General features: G+C 31.6%; 1 protein-coding gene across 1 annotated transcript in view; it reads right to left on the bottom strand.

The window, feature by feature from the left end:
- Positions 1–15,238, bottom strand: part of LOC118186572 (prolyl endopeptidase) — a 161,400-nt gene that overhangs the window by 90,466 nt on the left and 55,696 nt on the right. Inside the window, exon 6 of the mRNA XM_035356683.2 lies at positions 10,637–10,779. Coding sequence (XP_035212574.1) covers positions 10,637–10,779 — 143 coding nt within the window. The remainder of the gene's footprint in view (positions 1–10,636; positions 10,780–15,238) is intronic.

Raw genomic sequence — 15,238 nt, 5'->3', positions numbered from 1 at the left:
TAAATGCTCAAGAAATTAACCCATTCATGGGCAGGTCTCTCCGAACAAAATGCTATATTGTTAGTTAACAAAGCCCTCCAAAATAATCGCTTTGATTTTCTGAAATCTCTCTATGATGGCCCAGCCTAGGACAGAATGTTCACTTCCCTAAGTGTGATGCATACTTGCCAACCTATGACACTCAAAAATCAGGAGATTTTTCACAATGTTAAAAAAACTTTCTAAATGAAAAAAAAATATAGTTTTTAATAATGAATTAACTTTAAATAGTTACTAGTTCTTAAATGCAAGCAACACAAAAATACCTTACACATAAAAAACATTTTTATTACTTGCATCGTTTAAGAAAACAACAACAACAACAACAACAAAAAAAAAAAAAAAAAGACACTTTAATCAGTTTTTGTACAAATGTTATGACCAGTGGCACATTCGTGCTTAGATAAACTTACAGTAATCGGAAAATGCTTCGTGTGTTGAGAAATTTTTTTTTATTTTGAGAGAAGTTTGTATCAGGTTTACGCTTATATTTTGCAGTATTATTTTGAGAACTGCCAGCTTAATTGCTGAATGGTGCCAAAATGACTCTATTTTTCACAAACCTATTTTAACAATGGGAGTTGTAACTACATCTCCACTTACTTTAGGTATTTTATAACTTCCAATTGAGCTTTTTATTTTAAATCTCGAAGTATTTACTTCTTCTGTAAAAAAATGCAAGAAGTGGGTTCCATTGATCAAGGATTCTAGATAAGCATTTCTTTAAAGACAGCCAGCCGTATCACACGTTTCAAAATTTTTCTCATTTCAGTATTATGTAGCTGTTGGAACTGTTTCAATTTTTTCCTTTCTTTTTTAGAACTCCTTTCAAAATAATAAATATCAACAATGTGTTTATCCACATTAATTGGTATAGAAGCTGCCCCTTTTTCTAAATTGAAGAGGTGACAGGTGCACCTCATAATCTGCAAATCTGAATTTTCCTTTCTTAAGATGCCTGCAACACCAGTCTTCAAGCCTACCATTACTGGTGCATTATCGGCACCAAGTGCTAAGCAATTATCCAGAGGGACTACATTTTCTTTTAAAGTTTTAATAATTAGCTGTGCTATATTAAAGCCTGTAGAATGTCCCTCTAAAGTGGGGACAGAAAGTAAACTGCACTCAATTTCCGAAGACTCTAGATTTAAAAAAGAAACAATAATTGGATACAGTTTTGAATCGGTATTATTGCTTCCATCTGTAGAGAGGCAGAATGGAGCTGTTTTAATGCAATCAATAATTGAAGATATTTCTTTAACAATTGCACCTGTTTTGGTCCTTGCATTTGAGTATTTCTTAGCGATTTCACTATCGGATGTGTATTTAATTATGGCAAAGCACACTAGGGCTATCTGCCTAAGGGAAGGGATGCCTTCGTGGAGGACTTTCTAAGAGAAACTGGCTCGTATACACGTTACACATGGGGAAAACCACAAAAACGCCCATGCAGCCAGCCCGTTCGCGGGATTCGAACCTCGGACTGAACTACCAGTGTTCAGCGACTTTACCGCTCGGCCGCTGGTTGGCCTTTTGGGAAACTATCGGGAAACATTTTTCTAAATAAAGCTGCAGCGTGATCCGATGCATTCAGTGGCAGGTTGTGCTCCAGTAAAAAGGCAAAGAACAGACATTCTGCCTTAATAACTTTTTAATCCTTTGTTTCGAAAGAAAAATTTAATTTTTTCTTTTTTTTTTTTTAACAACTCATGTGGTCCTTTTGTTTTTGTGTATGCACATGATTGAGAACATCCGCCCTTCCACCATGCGAAATCGAAAAATTACAATGACAGATAGTACACATCGCAAAATTATTACATTTCCTTGAGGAAATAATGGAAGAAACTAAAACTGTTTCCTGAAGGCACATGTACTCACACAACTCAGGACAAGATGCACGAAATAACTAAAGAACATCCAAATAACAGCCTTGAACTCATTGCCTAATATATGCCAGATGGCACGCAGTGCAGCTCGATGCCCATTGTAGAATGATGTTTCTGGATACGTATGCTCTCACTCACAAAGCAGAAGTTCTCATCTGATTCGCAAGGTTTTGTTTTAGATATAATCTAGAGAAAATGCAATTGCTTTCAGACGTCCAAAATCACCTTTTTTTTTTTTTTTTTTTTTTTTTTTTTTTTTTTTTTTTTGTTGTTGTTGTTGTTCATATAGCGAAGTATTAAGTCAAGTTTCATAAAAATCATGACAAATTTTAACAATAAGAAAAAGTCGGGAGAAACAGGAGTCTCCCGCCTAAACCGGGAGAGTTGGCAACTCTGGTGATGGATAAGCCATAAAATCACTTCCCTGCTAATGAATGGCAAGAAATACTTGTTGTGTTAGTTTTGTCTCTCTTCTGTCCTTTGTACTTGTAGTCTTGTTAGCCTCTTCTTAGCATTTTAGCTTCCCCGCTTATTGTAAATTTTTGATTATTCAACATGTTGTATTGGGCAATATTTTAATAAAGATCATTATTTATTTTATTACACAAATTTTTTTTTACTACAGTATAAAGTCCGTAATCTGGACTCGTCGGGACTTTGGAGATTCCCGATTAGGGGTTATAGATCATCAATTTAAATCTGGTTAGATGGCATGCAGAAATTATACAATAAAAAATATGAAATCGTAATTTATGAAATAAAGAGCAATTACGATCTAAAGGGTATCAAAATCTACAAAAAAAAGCTTAATATTTATTTGTTTACTTTATTTAACATTTCTTTCAATGTAAGTTGTTAAGTTGCTTCGTTTTTTATGCTAAACGCTCATACGTAAGCATTAAACGCACATGCGTAAAAGCATACAAAAAAAAAGTTTGTGTCTTATAGATCCAGATTATAGATCATTCCAAATAATGGATGTCCGGATTACAGACTTTGTACTGTATTTACTTGTTATCTATTTTATTTATTTTTATACGTCGATTTATGTTGGGAAATTAAATTTTAATCACCTTTTTTACTGACGCAGTTTTCTTGACATTATAAGTCCACATATATTTGCAATAAAGGTACAATATTTCTCAGGAATTTTTGGTAGACATATTTATATTTAGCGGTGAATTTTTTCACAAGCTGTTTGTTAAGAGTTGAGCTCATCCTCATAAATGCTTGATCTTTTCAGCGTTGAACTGACAAACAATAACCTTCCTAATGAGAGTTTTTCAGGATTTTAAAGCAATTTCTAGAATTTGGGCTGTTTTCTAAAAATATTTTGATAAGTTTAGCTATTATGCAGTTGCTAGTAATATAGAATTAACTAAAAAAATTATTCCTTTGTTGATTTGAGAAATCGCATTTCTAAATCAAACAGAAATTCAAGTGAATTTGATGCAATCTTACGCTAAACTAGAAAGAATTATTTTTCCATATTTAAGAACAGGATTTTCTCGGTTTTCCACATTTTAGAGATTAAATGTATATAATAAAAAATATGAAAATCCTTTTTAATTCTCACAGTTAAATGAATTCTAACTTTTTTTTTTTTTTTTTTTACTTTTGTAATATTTCCATTCATGCGTGACTAAGTTTAAAATTGTGGAACTCCAACTTACAAATGATATCATGACCTTACAGTATCTCAAATGTAAGCATGATTGTAAATTATTTATTGTTATTAGACAAAATATCTATTGAGAAAATGGCAACAGCTAATTTCTGGATGTCGTTGTATTTATAATTTTAAAAAATATACATTGAGATGATATACGGTTGAAATGTTTAATGGTATGATGCAGTAAGTACGTTTGTTATGTTATGTACGTTTACGAATATGTTACGTGTAGGTTATTAAGATTTATCTTTAAATAAATGTTTGTTTGTCTTTTACAACCATTTTATGAGTGATTAATTTAACTACAAAAGGAAGTAAACACAAGGAATAACTGAAATGAGACAGAATATAAAAATGGTTATAGTCAATTTAAATAAATTTATCAATTTTCATTTAAAATTTGCCATTATTAGCAGTCTTGCAGTTTTAATTAACCTTGGGATTACCATATATGAAGTGTATTAGGACCTCAACATAATATTGAGGAATGATAAAAGTGATAATATGGAAATCTTAAATACCAAAAGCAAAGCATTTGTAATGAAATAAATAAACAAAAATAAATAATGAATACCTGACCCTTTGTTTTATTTTTAATCATATAACCAAGAACATTTTATTATCTAGAAATTATTTCTCTACACCAAAAGGTATAATTGTAAGTTTCTAGTGTTTCCTTTCAATTCTAAATGGCAGCACCAGCCTATGAATGCTCAATATTTTGCACTTATGAAATTAATACCAAGCTATCATGTTTGAAGATTGATAAATTCTATTGGTGAGAAAGGAAAAAAAAAATTCAAAATCTGTAAATATATGACGTACATATGCTGAACCTTTTATATTTACTGCATTTCAATCAAAACTGATAATTAAAAGATTATGTATACATTTTTAATACCGGTATATACCCCTACTGAGGGTACCTTGCCAATAGATGGCAGCACCAGGCTTCTTCTCTACTTTGTGAGATGACAGTATTTCTTTACATTATAATAGTTTATGGTGTAATAATTTGTTTATGATTAACTTACAAATTGTTTAGAATTCAGTATTATATTTATGAAGGGATGGGGAGTTTACTGACCCTGCACTAGGACTGAATTACAAAGTATATTTATTTCTTTTTATTCTTTTTTTTTTACTCTGCTTGAGTTTCATTCGTCTCTATTCAGCTAAAATTTTAACTTCAGCACTTCACCCTTTGCCAAGAGAAAGACTCATGGAATTCAAAATTGCCATCTGGGGTCAAAATTTTACACAATTGTAGGGGTTAAATGTAGCATGTTAGCCCCCAAAAGACACCAGCTGCTTCATGTTTTCCAAAATCCTAGAATCCGATGAAAATGAAAGGAGGTGATTGACAACTGATTTGTCATTCTGGAGTCACGCCTTCTTTCCTTTGTGTGGTGTGATAAGATCACAAAGAGAAAGCTGAGTTAAAAATACCGGAAATGGAAGTGCACTTAAGGTCCATCTCTTGGTGTAATCACAAAAACTGGTGATTTGAAAGCATGCTTTTATTCTTATCATCTTTGTTAATTTCAGATGAAAAACTAGGGAAGGAAAGAAAAATTAATTTAGGGTTAGATTACAAATAGGTTGTTTTTGAAATAAATTTCACAGTTGGTGAAATGAGGGAAAATATTTCTAAGGCCTGTTTTAGATGCAAACTAGAATTTATCCAAAAGATGAAAAGGAGCCCCTAAGAGCTTTGAGGTGTATAAAATAATAAAGTTGTTTAACTCCGTTTCATCCTGAACAAAAAGATATATTACAACCTATATTTACAAAACATAAAAACGTGGCCCTTACGGTCCTTGATAATCTAAAGTGTGCGTGAGTGTGGGGGGGGCAATTCTTAGTATAGCATGAACCATGGTTTTTTTAAATATTATCTAAAGCATAAAACATGACTTTAAAAATGCAACATACTTTCTCATCTGAGTCGTAGTCTTTCATTTTTTTTTTTTTTATTTTACGGCTGTTATATCTCCTTGTAATATTGTACAGTCAAAAGTCGTTAATTCGGACACCCATAATCCGGAACTCAAAGCTACAAACTTTCTGGGCATGCGTCGCGTTGAACGGCTGCGAATATGCGTGTGCGCAAAATACATTTACGAATGCGCGTTTAATGTATAACGGATGGTATAAGCTAAGCTAAAATTATCTAATTCAGTTAATGTTGCAGATTGCGTTGTTCCTTAATCTTCAAATTGGATTCGGCTTATTATTTTTTTGCAGACTATTAGAGCAATTTTATAAAAGTAAGCTTGAGCTTTCGATTATGTCAAATAAAATTTTCGATATATATTTACTAATATGTAAAGGATCTACAAAGCGAAAGTATGTTTCGAAGTCCATTAAACAAAAAGTGGAATTGCTGCAAAAAATGGATAAAGGCATATTCTTTGTTTATCTAAACTTTAACGTCTGTTTATCTAAACTTTGTTTATCTTTAACGCCGCAGCGCGCAATGAATTGGAAGTTGATCTGTCAGCACTATCCTTATCTTCAGGGCAGATGTTTTTATTTTATTTGGCTTATAATTCCTTACTAAATGTAGTATTTCATCTCGATATACTCCGTCTTTGATACGATTTAAATCAAATTCCTCGTCATTATAATTCGCTTCCAATAGCGAAGAAAGTGACAGAGGTTATTGAAAACGAAAATATTTCGATTGACAAATTAGTCGGTATTCTCGACACAGCAATTATAGGACTTGAACAGCGGAACTTTGTTAATAAACAAGAAATTATGTCTGTTTAATAGAATTAAAGAGAAAGTATTATCACATGAAACGAAGCAACTTGAACAACTTACATTGAAAGAAATGTTTAATAAAGTAAACAAATAAATATTAAGCTTTTTCTTTTTGTAAATTTTTATACCCTTTAGATCATAATTGTTCTTTATTTCATAAATTACGGTTTCATATTTTTAATTTTATAATTTCTGCGTGCCATCTTACCAGATTTAAACTGATGATCTATAATCCGGAAAAATCGATAATCCAGAATCGCCGAAGTCCCGACGAGTCCGGATTAATGACTTTTGACTGCATAATTTTGTTTTACTTAATTTTTGAGTGTTTATTTGTAAATAAATCCACTTACTTTATAGTAAATACTATATTTAAATGCACATTTTCGTAATGTGTTTATTTAACTGGGATACAGGAATAAAATAGAATATATACTGTCATGTTTGAATTTATAATTCAGAAAGAAAATTTTATTTTCGAAATGTACATTTTACAGCTAATCTGAAAAATATGTAATCTTACTAAATTTAATATACAATTAAGGCAGTACCTTGCAAGTTTGCATGAAATTATTTTCTGGACATTGCTGAATTTATAAGCACTTTAATATGCAAGGAACTGAATAAAATGAGCATTTACAATCAGTGAAAAATCTTTTTAAAAATAAAAAATTCCTTACCGTCATACATTTCCAGATTGCAAGTACTATTGGTAACACCGAAAGGTCAAAGGTAAATGAAATTCTTCCAAAAACTATTTCTGACTTTAAGTAAAATGATGTTTACTTAAATGTAAGAAAGTAAAATATATTCCTTATAAGATTTCAGTATAATTTATCTTTTTGTATCATAAACTATATTATAAGTTTGGACAGCAATAGTTTATAGTTCCAGCTAACAGTCTGTAAGCATATATTTCATCAATTGCATAAAAACATATATTACAATGTAATTTTCTTTTTCTCTTTAGGATGCAATGCATTAAAATTAAACGAGATTTTTTTTACCTTCTCAAATATTATAACAGTAATGCAATTAATTTTAAAACATTATTCAAAATTAAAGTTTCCATCTCAATTTTTTATTATTTATTTTAGATTTTCTTCCTAAAATTATTTAACCTAAACATCTTAAATAATGGCGCAAATAATTTAAAGCGATTATTAAAAATATAGATAAAATATACAGGAAAAAAGGGCTTAAGTTATATGTAAAAAATCGAATAACTTAATTCGAGGTCGTTGTTTGCCGACTGCCAGCAGATGGAAATAAAAAAACACTACCTGCCATATCAAAAGAGTGCCAAACTGGCGATGAACAGCCTAAGCTATCACTCCCCAAGAGCGCCAAGACCATAATTCATGTGGTATATGTTGAAGACAGCCTAGCAGACGAATTCTCTGTGGGTGAGCTGTATACCTGTTATATGAAGTCGTTGCTAAGGACAAGCTGTCTGCAATAATCTGATACAATGCATTTGGGGAAAGTGCACCTGCTACTGCATACCTTAGAGGGAGGGAAGAAAAGGAGGTTACAATCTCGGCGGTTTTCGGGCAGTTCTGGTTGTATCAACGTAGGGCCGAGTCGGGCGGATTGAATGTGAAGGTGTTAAAAAGCAGATAGTCCTCCTGTGTTTTGCTGTATTCAAATTATCCTAACCTTCAAACTACGACACCAGTCGCACTAAATCAAGACAAAAGGTTTCTAAACAAGATTTTAATTCGGTCAGCAGCCCCCCCCCCGACGGTCAAGCGCTAAAACCGCTTATCACTGGTAATTCAACATAGGTTCAAATCCTGGCGAACGTGCTTGTTTCACGAAAGTTTTCTTGGGTTTTCTACATTCTATGTGAATTAAATCTCGTTCCACTTAGAAACACCACCATGACAGTTTCCGTCCTCTTGCACAGATTCCAAATCCAATAGATTTTCTGCATTAAACAGAATTACAATTCCTTTTTTTTAAAGAAATCTTAAGGAAAAAATTATAAACATCAACTCGAGTGGGATTAAGAATATTTTAAAGTAGTTAACACTTTGAGTGGGAAAGCTTTATTAATACATTCATAAGCAGCTGAAAATTAGAAAAAACTGTATCGATTTCTATAACAATCTATATAAATACATTTCCAAAAAATTCTGCTAAAATACAAAATTTATATTTGTAGAGTATTTATTAGCTCGATTTGTGATTATCTACTCAGCTTTTAGTTTTCATAACCTGCCATTCATTAGAATAGTAATTAAGTACTTAACCCTTTCACCATCCTCTCCTGTCCACAAAAATCCTCCCCCCCAGTGGCCGTCTGTTTTTCGTAACGTGTAATGTTGTTTTCTGTGTACATAATAACTTTCTATACATGACTTTCGTAGTGGATGAATGTCATTGAATAAGTAAAATTATAAAAATAATAAAGCATAATGGAAAAATAATAATATCTCTGCTTATTTCTAACAGCATGATAATTTGATAACATCTGATCCAGGCGGTCCACTCCTCCCATTTTGTTGTTGTAATTTTTTACAATTATTGTTTTTTTTTTTTTACAGTTCTTTTCCGTGTTCCAACATCTATCATCAAGTTATTATGGACTGTACTCATCAAACATATATCCTTCTTGTCTTTCCAACTCACAAACTCATTTTTTCTCTTTTTCTGCTGAGTAGACGTTGAAGCCATCTCTCACTGTCTTGCATCTTATGTAAAATGGCGCGAATATTCATAAAAATTCAATTAGAAATAGAATGCCTGATTAGTGCTGCCCTTTAGAAGATATTAGAACAAACAAAATAAAAACTCAAACAAATACACATTTAGAAAGCGTTTTAAACATTTAAAAGTTTTAAAATGTAGAAGAATGCTTGAAGGGCATTACGGCCGAAGTTTCATGTGAAACTTCCGCAGGGCTGACACGTTCACTAGACGCGTTACGGACGACGAAGAGGTTAAGTGTGAGTGGGGGGGGGGGCAAAAGAAAAATTTTATAGAAAGGATTATTTTTACAAAAGTTCAAATTTTCTATGCACACTGTTTATGGGTGATAATATAGTGTGGTAAAGAGTTTTATAAAATTTGATTTAGTTTTAAAAATTTACTTTTGAAAAAAAAAAATTTTTGAGCATATTTCCATCATTTTACAGAGTGCAAAATAGCTTTTGAAATAAAATTTGCATGAAATTTTTAACATAATTTGTTATTTGGGGGTGAATTTTTTTAAATTTATAGATCTTTTCAACTATTTGAGGTAAGAGGATTCTTGGAAGTAAAAGACTGAACCAAAAGGAGAAAAATAATTTATTGTATATAGATTAAAACGAATAACACATTACTTCAGCCCCTTTGCAATATTCCTGTACAGTTTTGTAACAAAAGTAGTAGGTTCTTAAATAACAAAATTAAATAATCAAATTACATTGTGAAAAGTATAAGATTTATAAATTTATCAAGAGATCCTCGCGTTTTTATTAGTCGTGATATAAATTTGTAGAAAAACTTTTTAAACATAATTATTTAATCTCGTGTCCCCATTAAATTGCATGATACATTAGTTTTCTTGTTTTAATTCATTAATGATTTTATGATTTATAAATAAAAGTTTATTTTGTATTTTTTTTTAATTCAATACCTGCTCTAAAATGGAAATTCTTAATTCCCTTTATATATACATTCAATTTGTAACTGGTAATAAATTTGTTTCTTTAGAGTCAGCGTAAAGCTTTTATCTCAAAACATCAAGACTTCTCTCCGTACTAATGACAGTCATTATCCATTTTCGTCAGGGTTGAGTGGACTCTTGTTCCCTTAGGCACTGGGGTGTTGGAAGAGATACAAAAATTCACGCTAATCTTTCTTGGCATAACTTTTCATCATTACAAAAACATGGCATGGTCCATTTTTGAGGGTATATTTAAGCTAACAATATTCTATAACAAACCCTTAAGCAGCCTCCATAAAAGAACAAGATAATCAGGGTCAACCTGTTAAAGGGTTAATAAGGTTTATGAAGATGATTAAAGAAATAAAAAATTTAAAAAAAAAGTTACATAGCTTTTTAACCTTCTTACGTTACAATTTTGAAGAAATATTTTAAATGCTATATTTTCAGCATTTCAATTAAAATACTTATATAATGAATAAAATATTTTTATTCTGGATATAAAAAATTAATGTCTTGGCGCAGATTAAAAATATGTGTACTTTTTAAAGTAGTTAAATGATATTGTAAGTACTTAAATAAAGTTTCCATTTAATAACAAAAGAATGCACTTACAGTTTCCATTTTGGATGTTCAGGAAATTCAGCACACAAAATATCTTTAGACTGATCTGTACCAATTCTGTGATAGTAGAGTTTCTGATTCAAATTTGCAAGGGTTTCTGTACCATCTGCCTTACCATCAGCCTCTGGAAACATCTAAAATAAAACAAACTGGTTGAAAAAAAGGGCCACTCAAATAGATCAAACACATCCATTGCTTATGTTGCATATTCGCAAAATTTACTAAACAAAATTTATGAAATTTTCATGTGATTTGATGTGAATTTTTAATAAATTGAAAAATTACAATTAAATAAATTATAAACAATCTTCAGCAATATTATGCAACAGTAGCATTTTTATTAAGTATTGAAATCCTTAAAATTCATTTTTTAAGATAATTTCAGATGTTTTCTACATATGCCATATCAGCAATCATAAAGCATATTTTGAACACTTAAAATGAAATGTTCAAATACACTGCTATGATTCACTCATGAATACTTTTTTAATAAACATAATCAATGTAACAAAACTGCAACATTAGCATAATCTGTCATAAAATGGTAATTAAGTTACATTTTACCCCAATAAAGTACTTTTGCATACTTCTCCATGTGTCAAAAGACCATTTCTGACCAACAAATAAATCCTTACATGACATGTAAACTGACAAATACACACTTCTATTGGAAAACGCTTCTAAATCACACACAGATTCATTGCATAGCATGAATGTATAGGTTATAAACATTACTCTTGTTTCAAAAATAGAGGTTAATACAAATAGAGAAAAGGCAGTTTTTAAATAATTCTTTAAAAAAAAGATTAATCTACAATGATATTGTTTTAAATTTATTAAATACCTAAATCTTTCCAGTAGCATTTTTGTTTATTGTGATATTTTTAACAGTTTCATTAGTTTAGTTTTACTGTTCAGGGTAATAGTTTTAGAGCTAATAGTTTTAGAGCTTATTTTGTGTGCAATTTGTGGCAACATATTTTGCATGTAAGTGTTTACTGCTTATACAGTATCGCAGATTGTTCAGTTCTAAATCCAATGTTTAAATTGTTTAAATAGCTGGACTAGATATGCACAAAAACAAACATGACGGCACTGGTGACATTTGGCCATTTACCACCTAAATAGTCATTTTCTACAAGTTTCAAAGAAACACATTTTTGTAGTAATACGGCTGATTTTCCCCAAAGATTTCAAAAGCCTATGCAACACCATATAAATATGGCTCTGAGAGTCAGGACAAGTAGTAGTTAGTCACCTTTAAGGATACGCAACTCAAAGAATGCTGAATTCCACTTTGGAGTTTAATCTCTAAACCATATTGAGAAGTTAGGATACTTCTTATATGCTAAGGAGAAACTGCTTAATATCAAAGTTTTCCTTGAGCCATTTATAGTTATTTATTTTGGCTATGTGCCGTTATTATTTATAACAAACTAACAATTACTTCATGTTTATTTGAAATCATTTATCATTTAGAGACATCCACAAAAGTATAGCTTGCAATAACTGGTGCAGAATTGTGGATCTCTCTGAATGCAGATAATCAGGAAGATGAAAGATCAGCTGAAAGTCATGATGGAAATTTTCCCTGCCAGTTGGGAAGAAATAATAGTTAAGACTGTTGACATAAAGACCTTGAGATAAGTGAGTGCCACTGAAATACCTCCATCAATGGAAATGCCACTGATATGAGGAAGAAAGTAAGGTCCCACGTTACTGGATCAACTGGTGGACACACATCAGTATGATTTCCAAAGAGCTTTCCAAAGAGCAAAGAGTAATTTATGAAATAAAGAGCAATTATGATCTAAAGGGTATCAAAATTTACAAAAAAAAAAAAAAAAAACTTAATACTTATTTGTTTACTTTATTAAACATTTCTTTCAATGTAAGTTGTTTCGTTTTTTGTGCTAATACTTTCTTTTTAATTCTATAAACAGACATAATTTCTAGTTCAGTTACAAAGTTCCACTGTTCAAGTCCTGTAATTGCTGTGTCGAGAATACTGACTAACTTGTCAATCGAAATTTTTTTGTTTTCAATAACCTCTGTGTCACTTCTTCACTATCAGAAGTGCACATGGGTAAACGCTTTACGTGTATGTGCAGCGGACGCATGCATTAAAAGCGCATGTGTAAATGCTTTACGCGTATGTGTAAGTTTGTGGCTTTGAGGTCGGGATTATAGATCATTCCGGATAATGGACGTCCGGATTACGGACTTTGTACTGTATGATTACTATATCTTGCAAGGTCTTTTTTTTTGGGGGGGGGGGATTCTTTTGTACAGAAATTAGTTAAATGTCTATTTCTGTTACATACAAAATACCTCTCCTCATTTGATTTTGTTTTATAACAGAAACAAGCTATGCGGCCAATGTTTTTACATTCAAAACAGACTTTTTTCTCTTTAGCATTAAATGCAATTGAATTTGTTTTGATGGCATCTGCCATTTATCTAGCTGTTAAATTTGTAAATGCTTTGCCTACAGTTGCCATTACTTCTGAAGCACTAATAAGATATAGTTAACTAGCTAAGTTACCAATCTTTTCATCAATTTGTTGTTTCAAAGAATTTAACACATATGACAAGTTTTCTGTTTTCCTAATATGGAAAGCTAAATTTGTTCCTTCTTGGCATTTAATATTTAAAAAAATATTCCAACAAGAGATATTTTTGCTGATCAGAATCTCTTTCGTAAATAGAACACAGTTTATCAAACATTATCTTTTGAACTAGATCAGTTTAATATGTGCATCATTGGACCTTTACCTATAGAAGAAATTATATATTGTTGAGCTTTTGCACCTTTCTCTATTTTTTTTTCCACGTTTATCACTTAAATCTTTGCTTTCTCTTACTGTGTTATACAAATCAGATAACTTAAATAATATTAATATTTGAAATTAGAATAAAATATTATTTTCCAACTTTTCAATAAATCTTACTCCATTTTCACTTGCAGCCAATCTTACTTCATTTAGAATAACTATAAATTCATTTAAGTCACCATAACCATGAATATGCTGTCATGATAAAAATTTTGCAACATAAATGAAAAGTATATTTCATTTTATATATTTTATTTTTCACACTCACATCACACAAGGCAGAATCGAAACACTTGACTAAACGGGAGAGTTTAGAACATTTTAAACACTGTTGCTCAATTCTACATAAATAATTACCCCTCAACACAAATAACCAGAATATTTAAGAAACTTCCCCCACCCCAGAAAGACTATGCAAATGAAAGACTTGTAAAGCCATTATACAACATGTATAGGCCACTGTTGCCAGACAGCTTTATTTAGAGACAATAATGCACATATGTGATGTTACAACACTGCCATAAGGTCTTCATCTTGATTTTAGGTAAACTGACCAACTCTCAATAAGCCAGTTTAGTTTCTGGTGAGAAGGATACAAGTTAACTATTGTTTATTTCTTTTCCTCTCATGCTTTCAAAAAAAAGATTAAAATTTAAGACCTACCATCTACAAACCATATGCAGTGGATAATTTGCAAAGATAGATGGAATTCTGCTTTAAAAAGTGTGCCAGGGGCACAACACGAGATGTCTGAAAATGAAAAAACATTGGCAATGAAACATGAAAAATTATAAGCCATTTTAAGTTGTATGCATTATTTTAATTTTCTAATGGTTATTTTAAATTTTAAAACCCTTTCCTTTATTATCTTGTTTCTCACCTACAACTCTCTGCTAGAATGAATTTTCAGTGTTATGTATGTAAATGAGGTAGAACCAGTATTTAATGGGAAGTTTGGCCATTTCTGAGGAACAACACAGAAGTTCTCAGTAGAGCGAGTGTATTCAGCCTTCTGGACACGTCTTTGCTTTAAACCTATCTTACTATGGTTAGCCATAATCTTTCGGATGTTTGCCAGTTAGGTTCAATTAAGGGCCAAGTCGGTTAGTTATTTCTGTACAGCTTCGGCTAAGTTTTAGTTAGTTACAATTAAGTTGCTTTCTTATTTTTTATCTTAAGTTAAAGCCCAAGTGGAGCCTTTCCTGTAAGCCCGAGAGGAGCCGTAAGTTTTTGTTCTTTGAGTGGAATAAAAGAGTATTTTAACTCTTCTTTGGACTTTGTTTCTACAGAAGTAAGAAGAATAGTGAATAATTGGTCTACGCTTCTCTAATTCTAGTTGTCAGGGACACATAATTTAATCAGAACTGTATACTAGCACCTGAAAAAAACAATATGAACCATGTCTCTGGAAAGTTCATCCTAGACTGCAAATACCACTGGCACCAGAAACCCCAATGGAAGTGTTTGTACTCAGCATTGAGACCATGCGGGCTGTGATGAAACCAACAGCGACCTATGACAGAAAAGCTTCCATAATGTTCTTCCTGGAGCAGTTGGAACTCCACTTAACACTGCATCTTGTTCTGGAACTACAGAAAGTCACTGTTGCCACAGCGAATTAAAAAGGAAGAGCACTCAATTGGTACAAGGGGATCAGAAAGTTCCTGCTGGGAGATCCAGCTTCCCAAACGTATAACCAGGAGACATTCAAAAACACTCTGCTAAAAGTGTTCCCAATAAAGAAAGACTGAGCCAAGCT

The sequence above is a fragment of the Stegodyphus dumicola genome, chromosome X1, assembly GCF_044657685.1.
Source record: "Stegodyphus dumicola isolate Sdum_Otavi_A_Nest chromosome X1, ASM4465768v1".
NCBI classification, from domain to species: domain Eukaryota; kingdom Metazoa; phylum Arthropoda; class Arachnida; order Araneae; family Eresidae; genus Stegodyphus; species Stegodyphus dumicola.
Note: the sequence above shows the minus strand (reverse complement) of the source record. Positions and strands in the feature narration are given on the sequence as shown.